Here is a 12,970-nt window from a genome sequence, read left to right as displayed (position 1 = left end):
ATGTGAAACTGATTTGGAAGCCTTACATTATTTATATGGTGGTCAGTCATGTTTCCCAACAGTAATCTTCTTGTGCTAAAGTTGCAAATCTCTGCTTTTTTGCATTCGGGGGATGAGACAACAAAGAATAAATCAGTCCAAAGGCTTAGAGATCAGCACACCATCAACTCCCTTAAAAGGTGCAGAACGATGCAGTGAAGTATGCCCATTCTCCCCGGAGATCACTGCTAATAAGAGGGCCTGTATTTATAGAAGAGCCCCCCTAGTGGATACCCCATAATCCTGCCTGACCCCTTTTCATCCCTGCCCCATCCCTGTGCCTCTGCAGTCTCTGGCTTCAGTCTCATCCTCACCCTGAATCAACTGAGGTAGAGAACTCTTTAATACAACACTGTTGTTTTTTTCCCCTTTAAATTATTTTTGAAAGAAGGGGAAATTGCTTGTCCTCTTTACTTGCTTGATGAGAAAGAGGATAAATTGCCTGGACTATTATTACTTTTCCCTATCTCTCCTGTTCTTCCTTATTGTTCATTTTTTTATCCTTCTGCTCTCTTTGACCTGCAGCTAAGAAAAGCAAATAAGATGCCCACCAGCGAGCGTTTAGACTGCCATTACTGCAAAGACTCCCTGCTGGGGAAGAAGTACATAATGAAAGATGACACGCAGTACTGCACTAAGTGCTACGAGAACTTGTTCGCTAACAACTGCGAGGCATGCTCCTTACCAATCGACTGTAACTGCAAGGTAAGGAAGAAACAGTGTAGACAGTGAGAATAGTGTAGTGCGAGATGAGAATGTGAGGTTAGTGGTTTGAGTCTGTAGATGAGAAATGTGGAAGGATTTCAGTTTTAGAGCTGTTAAATGAACCATTAGCCTTACAGAACATCAATAATAATCACATGCAAAATATTTGCAGGATCTCTCCTATAAGGATCGTCACTGGCACGAGCAGTGCTTCAAGTGTGGCAAGTGCAGCCGCTCTCTAGTGGAAAAGGCCTTTGCCGCCAAGGATGATTTGTTGCTCTGCACTGAGTGCCATGCACAGGATTACTCCTCCAAGTGTACCACCTGCAAGAAAACCATCATGCCAGGTACATGCAGTGATGATGGTACTGGATAATGTCACCTGAAAGCTAGATCATAATATAGTGTTAAATATATATTCAGAGGTTATGGCTAAAATTTAAGGATAAGGCAGCAATGAATTGGTGAAACCTCTTAAAGTATCGACTTTGAAGCTACAATGAACAAAAAGATATGCCTGGGAAAATCTAAATTCAACAAGTTTTTATTACACACATTTATTACACACATTTATTTCTTATTGGGGAAAAAAAAGAGTTCAAAAGACTAGAATTTCTTCCTTTGCCTAAAATTCTTTCCAAGATTATTTCAGTTGCATCATCCCCTCCCTGCAGACAAAGCAGGCCAGCTTTGGGCCGCGGTGTGTTTCTGTCATAGCGGGACCATATGCTGACTAAGCTGCTCTCGTCCCGTGTGCCAGGTTCCCGCAAAATGGAATACAAGGGGAACAGCTGGCATGAGACCTGCTTCCTGTGTCACCGCTGCCAGCAGCCAATAGGAACCAAGTCCTTCATCCCTAAAGACACCGGTTACTTCTGTGTGGCCTGCTTCGAGAAGCAGTTTGCATACCAGTGCTCCGCTTGTAAGAAGGTAGGGTTACAGCTGAGTGGATTACGTGTATTGAGTGCTACAGTAAATCCCCCTGACTCTGGCATTTTTGTGTTAGTCACACTGCAGGGAGGAGAATAAAGAGAAGAAATGGGAATAGCACTGTATGTCTCTTTTTGCTAAGCGCTCTATTTCTCTTGCTTGTGCTTCTTCTAGGCCATCACAACAGGTGGGGTGACCTACCAAGAGAAGCCCTGGCACCGCGAGTGTTTTCTGTGCATTGGATGCAGAAAGCAGCTGTCAGGCCAGCGCTTCACCACCAGAGAAAATTACCCCTACTGCCTGGAGTGCTTCAGCAACCTATACGCAAAGAAGTGTGTGGGCTGCACCAAGCCCATTACTAGTGAGTTTTCATTCTACTCACATTTAAGCTTTTAAGTTTGTGTTGTCGAGGGAGTGTTAGCAACACAAGGTGATGATTTTACATTGACATAAATGCATGGCTCTCTGATGCATGCAGGTCTGGCAGGAGCCAAGTACATCTCCTTTGAGGAACGCCAGTGGCACAGTGAGTGTTTCACCTGCATGCAGTGCTCTGTGTCACTGGTGGGGCGTGGCTTCCTCACCCAGCGTGACAACATTTTGTGCACTGACTGCGGGAGGGACAAATGACCTTTACATGCCAGGATCACAGCTCTACCCAAATGACAACAACGCCTGCTGTCTGATAGAAATACTGTGGATCTACGAAAGTCTCGCACAAGAATGCCTTGCACATAAAAAGCCTTCAAGTGTCATTATTTTAGTGTGTTTGTTTTTTTTTAAAAAGAAGACATTATCTCTTGTATGTCACTCACACACACCCACACACAGATTTTAAAGTTAATCTGGCATGTATGTTTTTCTTGATGACAAAGCAATCATTAGCTGTCTGATGCAGTTTATTGTACATCTGTTGTGCCTAGATATAAACGTATCCACACTAAAGAAACAATAAATGATGCATGATTTTTGGATTTGCCTCAGGTGAAATATGTCTTGCCATATAGATCTTTTTTAGTACTGCTTTTGTTCATCTCATCATAACTTAATCTGCTCCGGGCCTTTTGTATATTTAACTCAAATTCCATAGTGAGGACAGAGGGCACAAAGTTCACTGTAACAGATATAGCTGCGGTGGTAGGTTTTTTTTCTGTTTTTATGACCACAGTGTCTTCTCTTAGTCATCCTTGGGGCAATCATCGCTATAAAACAATCGCCCTTGCTGTGTTTCTGTTGCCTCTTGACCTCATCACACCCATCTCACGGACATTGTAAACAAACTCAAACAAACCACGATCAGCAGATCGCTTCTGCTTGTCCATTATCCACTGACCAAAGTGACCGCTTCAGCCCTACGCGCATACCAAGAACACAAGAAGCCGTAACTGTGGCCACCTCAAAAATATCCATCTTCTTCACCATGAACTTGTAAAAGTTGGTTTTCTTGGTGAGGCTGTTGGATGAGTTGTGTAAGTGTCCTCACATGGCAGGATGAGCGGTAAAAAATGCTGACATAGATTTCCTGTCAGGATATAGTCACATGGGGGGAGTTGTAACTTTTTTACACTTCATAAACTTGTAGAGGAATTAGAGGAAGGTTGGACAACAGAGAGGTAGGAACATCTTACTGTGTTTAGCTTTGATTTAAGCATATATCAGTGACTTTTGAAAGAACTCCTTTTTCTTCTGCTTGAACTGCATCCCATTATTCAACATTAATACTTTTTTGCAATGGCTTTTAGTGCCTTCAGACAAGCTCACATATATGAAAAACGAGCAGTCTCGAAAGAGGACAAATCCTGCATCCAGTGCCTTGAGTGCTATGACCAAAATGTTTACATAGGGACTAAAGATGCAACAGTCCAACACCTCATTCTGACAAGCAGCACAAATGGAGACAAGAGCCCTGGCCTGACCAAAATCAGAGAAGGTAGGGCAAGAAAACTAGGCTCAAGCAACTCTGTAAATCAACTGAGGGCAGTCCCACTTTTCAACCATCTGCTGGTCCTGTGGGACCGGAGCGTTACTGCCCTCAACATGTTTTCCTTAGAGCCTGTTCCTGCTCTGAAGAAGATCCAGCATGTGTCTTTGTTTGAGATGTGCGACTCATTGCTCGCATCGGAGGGGACGTGTGTGCAGATGGTGACGTCTTCTAGCCGCAGGAAAGTGCTCCGGATCCATGTGGTGGGAGTGGACAGGTGGGAGGTTGTAAAGGAAGTCTCTGTGCTCCAAGACCCTGTAGCCTTGGCGGTGGATGGTGCAACTCTGTGTCTTGCCACCAGTGACAGGTACCTCCTCTGTGATATTCAGACTGGCAGCTGTGAGGAGCTCTTTCCTCATAATCACAGCAGGCAGCATGTTATCGTTACCTCACTGGGAGAAGGAGAATTCCTCTTGAATGGGCCCGAATTTTTAGGTAAGAGCTGCCAAAATATCCAACAGGCTTTACATTCATGTGCCATTATGCTTAGCTTCTAAAACAGCTCATTTCATATCACTCATAAGTCATTAATCCATCTAGCCAGAGGATATTTATTTTGCCAAGATATCATTTCTCCATTCTCATCCCTCAGGCATGTTTGTGATGAAGACAGGGATATGCCAGCGCCCTCCCCTTCAGTGGCCTCAGGAGGTGCTGGCAGCCGGGGCATGTTTCCCTTACGTCCTAAGCCTGCAGCCCGAACTGTTGTCTGTTTACAGCATGTTGGATCAGCAACGCAAACAGACTGTGAGTCTCACTGGAGCAAGGGGTCTACTTTCCACTTCAGGTAAATCCAGCGACATCAGTTTCTCATCTGATCCAGGTCAGATTAATCGCAAAGAGCCTGCTTTTGTTTTTAAAAGATGTAGTCATGTTTGTCTCAGTTTGCTCAGATATAGTCAGTCGTTCTTGCGCCTTCTGAGAGTTTCTAAAAACCAAAAGCAAATGTCCCCTCAGATGGTGTGTTAGTGTTCACAGAGAGAGACATTTTCAGCCTGAGCCTGGTGCCATTCGAAGAGCAGATCCAGGCACTTGTAAGGCACCAAAGGGTTGAGGAGGCCTTATTGCTGCTGGAAGGGGCTCAAAGCCGTCATCCACTTGACTCATACAAGGTGAAACAGAATTTATAGGCACACTGAAGGATGCAAACTCACATCACACTGATTTTAAAATATAGCTTTGGCGTTATCAGGTAGCCTCCAAATCTTTTACTTTTGCTGCCTGCTTGTGTGCTGCTGTAGCTCCGGCTGCTTTGTACAATCATATTGACTTTCAGATTCATGCATTACAAACCCAACTAGCAATGCATAATATGGTTTGAATTTACCATTGATCAGACTGTCAAAGCATAGACTTGTTACCTTACAGAGAGTATACGCAGGTATATTCGATATCGATGAATGCAACTGAAGGCAGCAGATGGCGTTTGACTTTTAGCGTAATCTGTGCCACATCTCAGCTTACAGGTTAAAGATGAAGAGGCTAATTAACACAATCATGAATCATAGACATTTCCCATTTTTCTGCTACTTGTTTTTCTTGAAGTGTAACATTTTAGCCTCAAGAGAGTCACAGTGTCTTCTGCCTCAGTTATTTCAGTTCACATATTGGTGTGTTAAATATGCTCATACAATATGTGCCTGGTTTAAAAATAAGACTATTTTCCCCTCGCAGGAGCTACAGAAGGCCATCACTTGCCTGGCTGGATTTGCTCATTTTTACCAGGAGGGTTTTTCCCAAGCCAAAGATCTATTCATGTGAGACCAAACTCCCTCTCCCATAACAAAACACTCCAAAATACATGCTAAATAAATCTCAGAACACTGCTTTAACCCTTTAAGACCTACCATAGAACCAAGTTCGCCAGAGCTTATATTATATTTTTACATGCTGTGGAGCCATTTTTGGGAGCATTTCAAGTTGCTATTTATCAATACAACCATTATAGCCCAAACTTTAATAATATGTCTGCATTAGGTGCATAGTAATTACATAAATTGCAAAAAAGTGCAATAAACTACAAAAAAATTGAAAATCGTTTTTGTTTTTTTAACATATATTTCTAGTTAGAGAAATTTAAGAGGCTTATCCCTCAAAACTGTAAATACAAAAAAGTTGCACAAACTAGTTTCCCACCACAGGAAATTTATTTTGAGTGTCTTCATAGTTTTATTTTTGAAATACACCAATTTTTATATACTGCAGGAAAAACGAAAATAAATATTATAGTGCAAATTTGCAAAATAACAGCATATGCATCAAAATAAACTATTTCCAGCAGTGCAATATGAGTCTTAAGCATCCCAGAAACGACACAGAAAGTCATAAAGTCAAACATAACTTTTTAAAACACATAACAAGTAAAACACAAGCTCATAAGGCCCCGATCGTAAAAAACTACATTTCCGCAAAATGACGTCACTTCCGGTTTCGGGCAGGTCATGCGGTCATGTGATAGTTCGCGCTGATGGACGTAGGAAGTGTTACAAACAGCTGATGGATCAGCGAAGCGTGTTTCTGGAATATCATGTTTTTGTTGCTGCAAGTGATTTTTATGCAGTTTTTGCAAAGCTATATGTGGAAGGAAACTGTGACCTAGGACAAGCTGATGGCATAAGATGTAAGTACAACTCCTCCAGTTTCATATGCAAAAAAAATTATTGCGCTAGCTTACTTGGTTGCAGAGCTACCGGGATTTAAAAATAGTTACGCAAAACAGAGCGTGCCCGCTCCGATCGGCTGTAAAGGGTTAAAGATGTGTACTTTCTGCTTCTTCCATATGTAAAAATGTATACTTATTACCCACTTGAACAGTAAAGGTGAGCTGGACCCGAGAGAAATCATCCGCCTCTACCCGGATATGTGTCTCAGCGAGGACTTTCAATCTCATCTTGATCAAATAAACAAGGGCAGAGATCTCCAGGTGCTCAAGAAGGAGGACAGAAACAAATTTCATCATTACCTGGCCTTCCTGGGAGATTTTCTCAGAGCAGTAAGGGGGACAGAGAGAGGCCTGAAGTGCAGTAAGGAAGTGGACAGCACCCTCCTGAGGCTGTATGTAGAAATGAACGATGATGAAAAACTCCAACAGCTTGTTGCTTTTCCCAGTAAGTGCAGTCTGGACCTCTGTGTCCCTGTTCTGGAGCAACACCACAGGTGAAAATGAATCATTATTAGTTATACAAATGATCTGAAATCGCACCTATAAATCTGAATATTTTGCTTAGGACACAACCATGCTTTTGATTTTAGATTATTTATTTCAGATAATTTACTTTTTGAGAATCGTTTTGACTTCTTTTCTTTTTTTCTTTGTCTTTTACAGATTTTTTGCTTTAGGTTCCCTCTACGAAAGCCACGGGCTGCACACTGATGCAGTAAAGGTACACCCCCCCCCCCCCCCCCCCAATCCAAAAAAACATCACATATGTTCACACAAACTTGATGTATGAAAGCAGTGTATTTTAACTGGTTGTATTCTTCCAGACTTGGGTGAAGATTACAGATGGCTTGTGTAAAGATTCTTCCTGCTCAGATGTATATGGACACATCGTGGCGACTCTCAGTCAGCTCAGAGACAAAGACACCGTGTGGGCATTTGCAGATTGGACTTTACAAAGAAACCAAGAGGTGCCTTTTTCATTTTTCACACTCACTACCAAACTGCAGAGGGCAGAGTTGTACAATACAACTATGTATTGCAGACATAGAAAAGTGACAAATTAAAGGAAAATCTGAATTGCTTTGTCTGATTGGTGGAATGGCTTCTTCCAGGACGTTGATACCCTCATCTGCAGTAGAGTCACTCAATGGTTAAATACATATGAAACTGTCTGAATCACCTGCAGTGACCTTTAAGGTTTGGTAGTGCATTGAACCACTATCATCAAAACACCAAATGAGGGGTTATCTTTAGAAAGAATCATATTCCATCCCTCCATCAGAGTCTGAGAAATGCTAAATAAATAAATGGTAAAGTGCATTAAAGCTGCTAAAGTGATTCATGGTCCCACTCCCATGCTTTACTAAGAAACAGTGAGGTGTTTTTTTCCCTTTAATCTGTCTCTGGTCTACATAAACCATATACTGTATATGTGGACATCAACCAGTGATTTATGTACTCCTGTTTTGAAGCCTTGAGCTGATCATTTTGGCTGTCATCGTCTTGTTTTAAAGAAACTGAAGTTGATGACGGGTGTGGCAGATATGATTGAAAAACCAAGGGCCACTTTGTGCTCATATGGTAGCAATTTGTCAAACATAAAGTCAGTGGCAGAGCCAGAGGTTTTTTTATGTTTAAATTCTTGTTTTAAATGCCGATAAATCCCATAAGATTATTGGAATATAAATGTATCTGTGACTGTATACGTCAACAGCTCTAAATGGCACCACCTTTTTTGTAGAAATTGCCTTATAAACCAATTTGTAGTGATTAAATACATTTTACTTTATTTGATAAAGACAGGTGTGCAGATTTTCATCAAGCGCCCACCAGATGGTCAATTTGAAACACAAGATGTCCTCACATTCTTGGAGACGTTTCCACTGGCATTGATTTTCTATCTTGAGTACTTAATCCATGATTTAAATAGCGAGGTGGGTACACCAACAGCTCCTTAATCTAATAACCTAAATTAAATGCGCAGACATGATTGATGTAATCTGCCCCCAGGAAGAGAGCCATCACAACCGTCTGGCCCTGGCATATGTTACTCAGATGCTGCAAAAGGAAGATGAAAGAGTGAGGGTGACCAGAGGGAAGCTGCAGCAGCTGCTATGGGAGTCCAAATTCTATAACATCTCCACAGTGTATGGTGTGTGAATTAGTTTGCGTATTAAAATAAATCATTGTGGAATTAGCAGCAAGTTAAAGTAAACGTCATGATTTTTAACTCATTGCAGACAGAGTAAAGTCAACAACCCTACACCCAGAAAAGGCCATTCTCCTTGGTAGGTCTGGTGAACACTACCAAGCACTGCAGATGCTTGTACATGAGGAGAAAGACCTCCAGGCTGCAGAGGCCTACTGCTGCAGGGCAGCCCAGGACCAGGACTCACAATTCAGGGAGGTCCTCCTGCTCACTCTTCTCCAAATCTACCTGAGCTCCAAGGATCTCACAGGCGCAGCTGTGGATCTTCTTAACAGCCAACCTCATGTTTTTGCACTGGAGAAGGTACTCCAGCTCCTTCCTGAGTCCTGGTCTGTTCAACTGGTCTCTCAGTTTTTAGTCGTATCCCTCAGGGAAACCTTCCACCAGAGGCAGATGGTGAGATTGCAACAGGCTTTGGCCCAGGCGGAACTCCTGAGGCACAAGGTCACTTGGGTGAGTTTAATGATACAGTTCACATTTTTACTGCAGTGAACACTGAATTTCTCCTTTTTCTTTATGAGCCCTGTTGCACTTTTACTCTCTCGTCTGCAGATGCAGGTCTCAAAAACAAAGTTCAGAGTGGACAAGGAGCAGAAATGTAGAGTTTGCCAGAGAGAACTTACAGAACCACACTTTGTCCGTAACCTGCGAGGTGAGGTGGTGCACATAAGCTGCATGGGCTACTCTGCATTATAACAACAGACTTTTTTTTCTCACTGGACTTTTAAGAATCTCATTCATTTTTTACATTTCTGCTTCCAACCTGATGATTGGTCTGATCATAGAGCCAGACTCTACCAGAATCAAAGTCAAGGACAACTTTGCTACTAAGATTTAAAAAAAAAATGTTTAAACAAAGGGATTCAAACTGGAAAAGAACAAGCAATGCAGTTTTTGCAGGCAACCATTTTTAGACAGATTGTAGACATCAAGAGCAATAAAGTCAGTTGAGAAAAACCCTCAGGGGTGTATATTCACTGATCAGACAGTGGTATTTTACATGGAAACCACCTGTGGTCACCCTGATGACCAGAAGGAATATGGCCGTCCTCCACTGCTGTATATATACATCCCTGCCATCATGGTTTCCACTGTGTATATTTGTGTACACAGAGCTGGAAATAGACAGTCAACAACCGAGAGGCTGCACGTGAGAGACTTTTTTTATTCAGCACAAGCATTAATAAACGTTTATTACACCCTGAAATAGAAATCACAATTGCAGGTTTAAAACTGGAACGTAAACACTGTGGTCAAAGTTTTGAGTCACTTTAATTTAATAAACTAATTTTACGAGCAAGCAAATGACATGTCTGCACCATCTATAGAATATTTTTTCCCCAGCATCATTCCTGTATCATTAGAGAGCTTCCAAAAACTATCACACAAACTCCAGTGCGTCCACATGTACAGCATGGAAATCATCTGAACACTTAAACATATATCATTAAAGTCATAAAGTATTTGTCTGTTTGTGCTGTAATTTTGTCATTAAGGCTAACCATAGCAATTTCTTTATTCTGATGCATTTTGAGATAAGCGCTCAGGAGACGCCTAAAGCAGCAGCACTAACTCGGGCATGTGGTTGGACTGCTTAAGGTTTCAGCTGGAGCTGAGTGACTAATTGTAGTACAGATAAATGGGGAGGGGGGGGGGGGATTTCGTTGTTCTCACTGCAGGTCTTAAAGTTCATTTGATGTTCCACAATGTTGGTCTTAAGAAGCGTTTTGGGAGCGTAGCTAGGATTAAAGGCTACACGAATAATACACTTGACTTAAGCTTTAACTTGAAAAGTGTCACCCTGGATGGATATATTTAACTTCAGGCTCTTATAAAAATGACGTGACTCACAAGACCCCAAAAAACTGTATTTTTAACTTCTTGCTTTCATGTGGATGCAGGAAAATTGCCACATCTCCTCTATCGGCTCCTGATAATTTTAACAATCTACGCATTTAGTTTTATATCATAAGCAATCTTGGATGGACAGCTGAAAGATATGAGTGCTTGTTCCTCTCAGCTTATATAGACAGACAGAGAGGGCTGCTTCCATGTCATTGGCTGATCTTTGGGTTGTGCTGATGACCAGTAACCACTGGGTGGATCTGGGCCCGTGATTACGTCCACTTCTTTCCTTCTCACGGATATCCTCAGGGACCGTTAATGCTGTTTTGAGCACTTGTGGTGATGCTGTACCTCAAAAAATGTTTTTCCCACTTTGATTGTGTTGACCAATAGCCATAAGTAACCACAAGGTAAAAATACACAGGTACAAGTATGAATACGTCTTCTTCCACATAAACTAAGGCTGCAGAAAGAACATTTTGTGCATTAAAATGAGTTAAATTATTGTAATATTTCCAATTTGGTGCAAGCCTGGATCGTCCAGGATGGCACTGATGATCATTTTACATAAAAGAGGAATGGATTGGATGCAAACATCAGCAGTTATGGAGGAAAGAGTGGTAGGCATCCAGACGTTGGTCTCCCATTATAAATATCCATGTCACCACAAAGTCAGCACGAGAGAGGAAAACAGGAACATTTTCTGCTTTTGCTTTTCTAAATTTAAGGAGGAAAAGAACTGTCTGATGTCTGGATTTTTGCATGTAGCTGTGTACATTGTTTTGGACTTTTTCTCTCCAACACTGTTTTTAGCAAATTAAAAATATACTTGACATTGTTTTGCCCCCTTGCTATATGAGAATCCTATGTTAAGGTGACAAAAAAAACCCTTTAAAAAATGTCTGTCCTCACACACGAAGTTTGAGGTCACGCAAAAAATGTAGCATATGACATAAATATTAATCAGAAATGTTGAAACTGACAGTAATTAAAGAGATCGTTCTTCATAAACCATTTAAGAATTTGCGCAGACAGGCCCATTTTCAGAAGTCGTCACGCCAAAAACTGCTGATTAAAGACGCAATAAATTCTGCTAGCGGAGCATCTGGTGCACCATTCTGTTTGAGTTTAATCATAGTCTCAATGTATCTCAAAAGAAGGGGAAACTGCCAAAGGTTTTCACACAACAATATCAACCACTCTGCACACCAACACAATTGTGCCTTAATGGGTACCATTTAATGAAACTGCCAGTTAAGGACCTGTGAGGCATCTCTGTCTCGACCTAGAGACTGATTTACTTACCCTCTGTCTCATTTGTGCAGCGGGGCCTCCCACTTTGTTCTTTTTTGGTAGGAGCCAAACTTTGCTGCTGTGTAACCTTGTAGGAGTATGAAATCCATCGTTTCAGAATAAAGTACTTTTTGGGGGGCGTTTTGATTATCCACTAGGCTGATGCTCCAGACACTCAACTAGCCAAACACATGATCAGTTTTAAGCTCTGCTAACATGACTAGAAAAGAGTTTAGCCTTTTATCGTGCTGAACTGCATTGCAGTTTGGCATTGGAACATAGGAGCATTACTTCTGCATTTATCTCTGTATGCCGTGATAAATGCTGATCTATTTATTTGATAAGTTCTGTATTTGCTTCCTAAGACTAATAATTTCTTTGAGTGATCTCGGTAGAAACTTACATAAATGACAATAAAAAGATTAAGCTGTTGTCTTAATACTAAATTAGTTACTTGTCCGCCCTTCACCCCAAACCAGTCATGGCAGTTGGCTGCCCTACGCTGAGCCTGGTTCTGCTGGGGGTCTCTTACTTTTAAGGGGTTTTTCCTTCCTACTGTTGCCAAGTGCTTGCTCATAGGGGGGTCTTCTGATTGCCGGGGATTTCTCTGTATTATAGTAGGGTTATACATTTACCTTACACTTTAAAGCGCCTTGAGGCAACTGAGCCCTTTGTCAGATTGGCCTCCTGTCTAGGGTGCACCCTGTCTCACACCCTATGAACCAAAATCAGAATACTTTATTAATCCCTGAGGAAATTATGTGGCCACAGTTGCTCCAAGACAGTAAGAACAGTAACTAAACTAAATTAAATAATACAATAAATATATATGATTGAAATGGCAGCTGACAGGTTGATCCCTGAAGGATAAGTGGAATAAAATGGATGGATTGATGGAAACAACTGTTGTTGTAATATGTTGCTATATAATAAAAAGCTGAAATGAAGTGAATTGTTTATCCAGCTATCTATTTTCTTAATTACTTCAGTATTTAAGAAACTTAGTTGTTAATTGCCTTAAAAGTTATGACGATATCTCTGTGTACTCCTCATTTTGGCAACACCTCTAAAAAGAGACTCTGTGGAACATTATATATTTAAAGTTATGAAAATTGCAGCAGGTACCTCACTTAACAAAGCCTCTGGGGAAAATGAATATACTGTGTTTCTCTATGTATCATGCATCATATTTATAGCCAAAACCACAAATTACTGTATCATGTCCCTTATGACGTATTTTTCAGGCTTGGTGGTTGACAAGAGACAAGGAGAATCTCAATTTGCAACCTTTTTGGTAGCAATAATG

The 12,970-nt window shown here is 41.3% G+C and overlaps 2 protein-coding genes across 2 annotated transcripts; both read left to right on the top strand.

The window, feature by feature from the left end:
* The first annotated feature begins 319 nt into the window (after positions 1-319).
* On the top strand, positions 320-2,376 carry fhl5 (four and a half LIM domains 5). The gene is made up of 6 exons (XM_085440884.1): positions 320-368; positions 565-744; positions 917-1,091; positions 1,505-1,674; positions 1,849-2,035; positions 2,153-2,376. Exons 2-6 carry the CDS (start codon positions 583-585, stop codon positions 2,302-2,304), a joined length of 846 nt encoding a protein of 281 aa, XP_085297010.1. The 5' UTR covers positions 320-368; positions 565-582; the 3' UTR covers positions 2,305-2,376.
* Positions 2,377-2,509: 133 nt separating this feature from the next.
* LOC146686333 (transforming growth factor-beta receptor-associated protein 1) lies at positions 2,510-11,209 on the top strand. The gene is made up of 11 exons (XM_085440883.1): positions 2,510-4,090; positions 4,248-4,442; positions 4,613-4,767; positions 5,330-5,412; positions 6,470-6,811; positions 6,981-7,038; positions 7,142-7,285; positions 8,117-8,251; positions 8,328-8,469; positions 8,558-8,979; positions 9,079-11,209. The coding sequence occupies exons 1-11, from the start codon at positions 3,406-3,408 to the stop codon at positions 9,220-9,222; spliced, it is 2,505 nt and encodes an 834-aa protein (XP_085297009.1). The 5' UTR covers positions 2,510-3,405; the 3' UTR covers positions 9,223-11,209.
* Positions 11,210-12,970: the final 1,761 nt, after the last annotated feature.

This window comes from Copadichromis virginalis, linkage group LG19 (genome assembly GCF_057382275.1).
Source record: "Copadichromis virginalis isolate Kocher_CV1m ecotype Utaka linkage group LG19, C_Virginalis_male_GT1.1, whole genome shotgun sequence".
Lineage (NCBI taxonomy): Eukaryota > Metazoa > Chordata > Actinopteri > Cichliformes > Cichlidae > Copadichromis > Copadichromis virginalis.
The sequence above is the reverse complement of the archived record's forward strand: the minus strand, read 5'-3'. Positions and strand labels throughout refer to the sequence as shown.

Excerpts from the sequence above, each read along its gene's own strand:
- fhl5 (XM_085440884.1), top strand. The coding sequence starts at position 583 with ATGCCCACCAGCGAGCGTTTAGACTGCCATTACTGCAAAGACTCCCTG. Across the intron at positions 745-916 it reads CAATCGACTGTAACTGCAAG|GATCTCTCCTATAAGGATCG; the intron begins GTAAGGAAGAAA and ends AAATATTTGCAG. Across the intron at positions 1,092-1,504 it reads CAAGAAAACCATCATGCCAG|GTTCCCGCAAAATGGAATAC; the intron begins GTACATGCAGTG and ends CCCGTGTGCCAG.
- LOC146686333 (XM_085440883.1), top strand. The coding sequence starts at position 3,406 with ATGGCTTTTAGTGCCTTCAGACAAGCTCACATATATGAAAAACGAGCA. Across the intron at positions 7,286-8,116 it reads CTTTACAAAGAAACCAAGAG|ACAGGTGTGCAGATTTTCAT; the intron begins GTGCCTTTTTCA and ends TATTTGATAAAG. Across the intron at positions 8,980-9,078 it reads TGAGGCACAAGGTCACTTGG|ATGCAGGTCTCAAAAACAAA; the intron begins GTGAGTTTAATG and ends TCTCGTCTGCAG.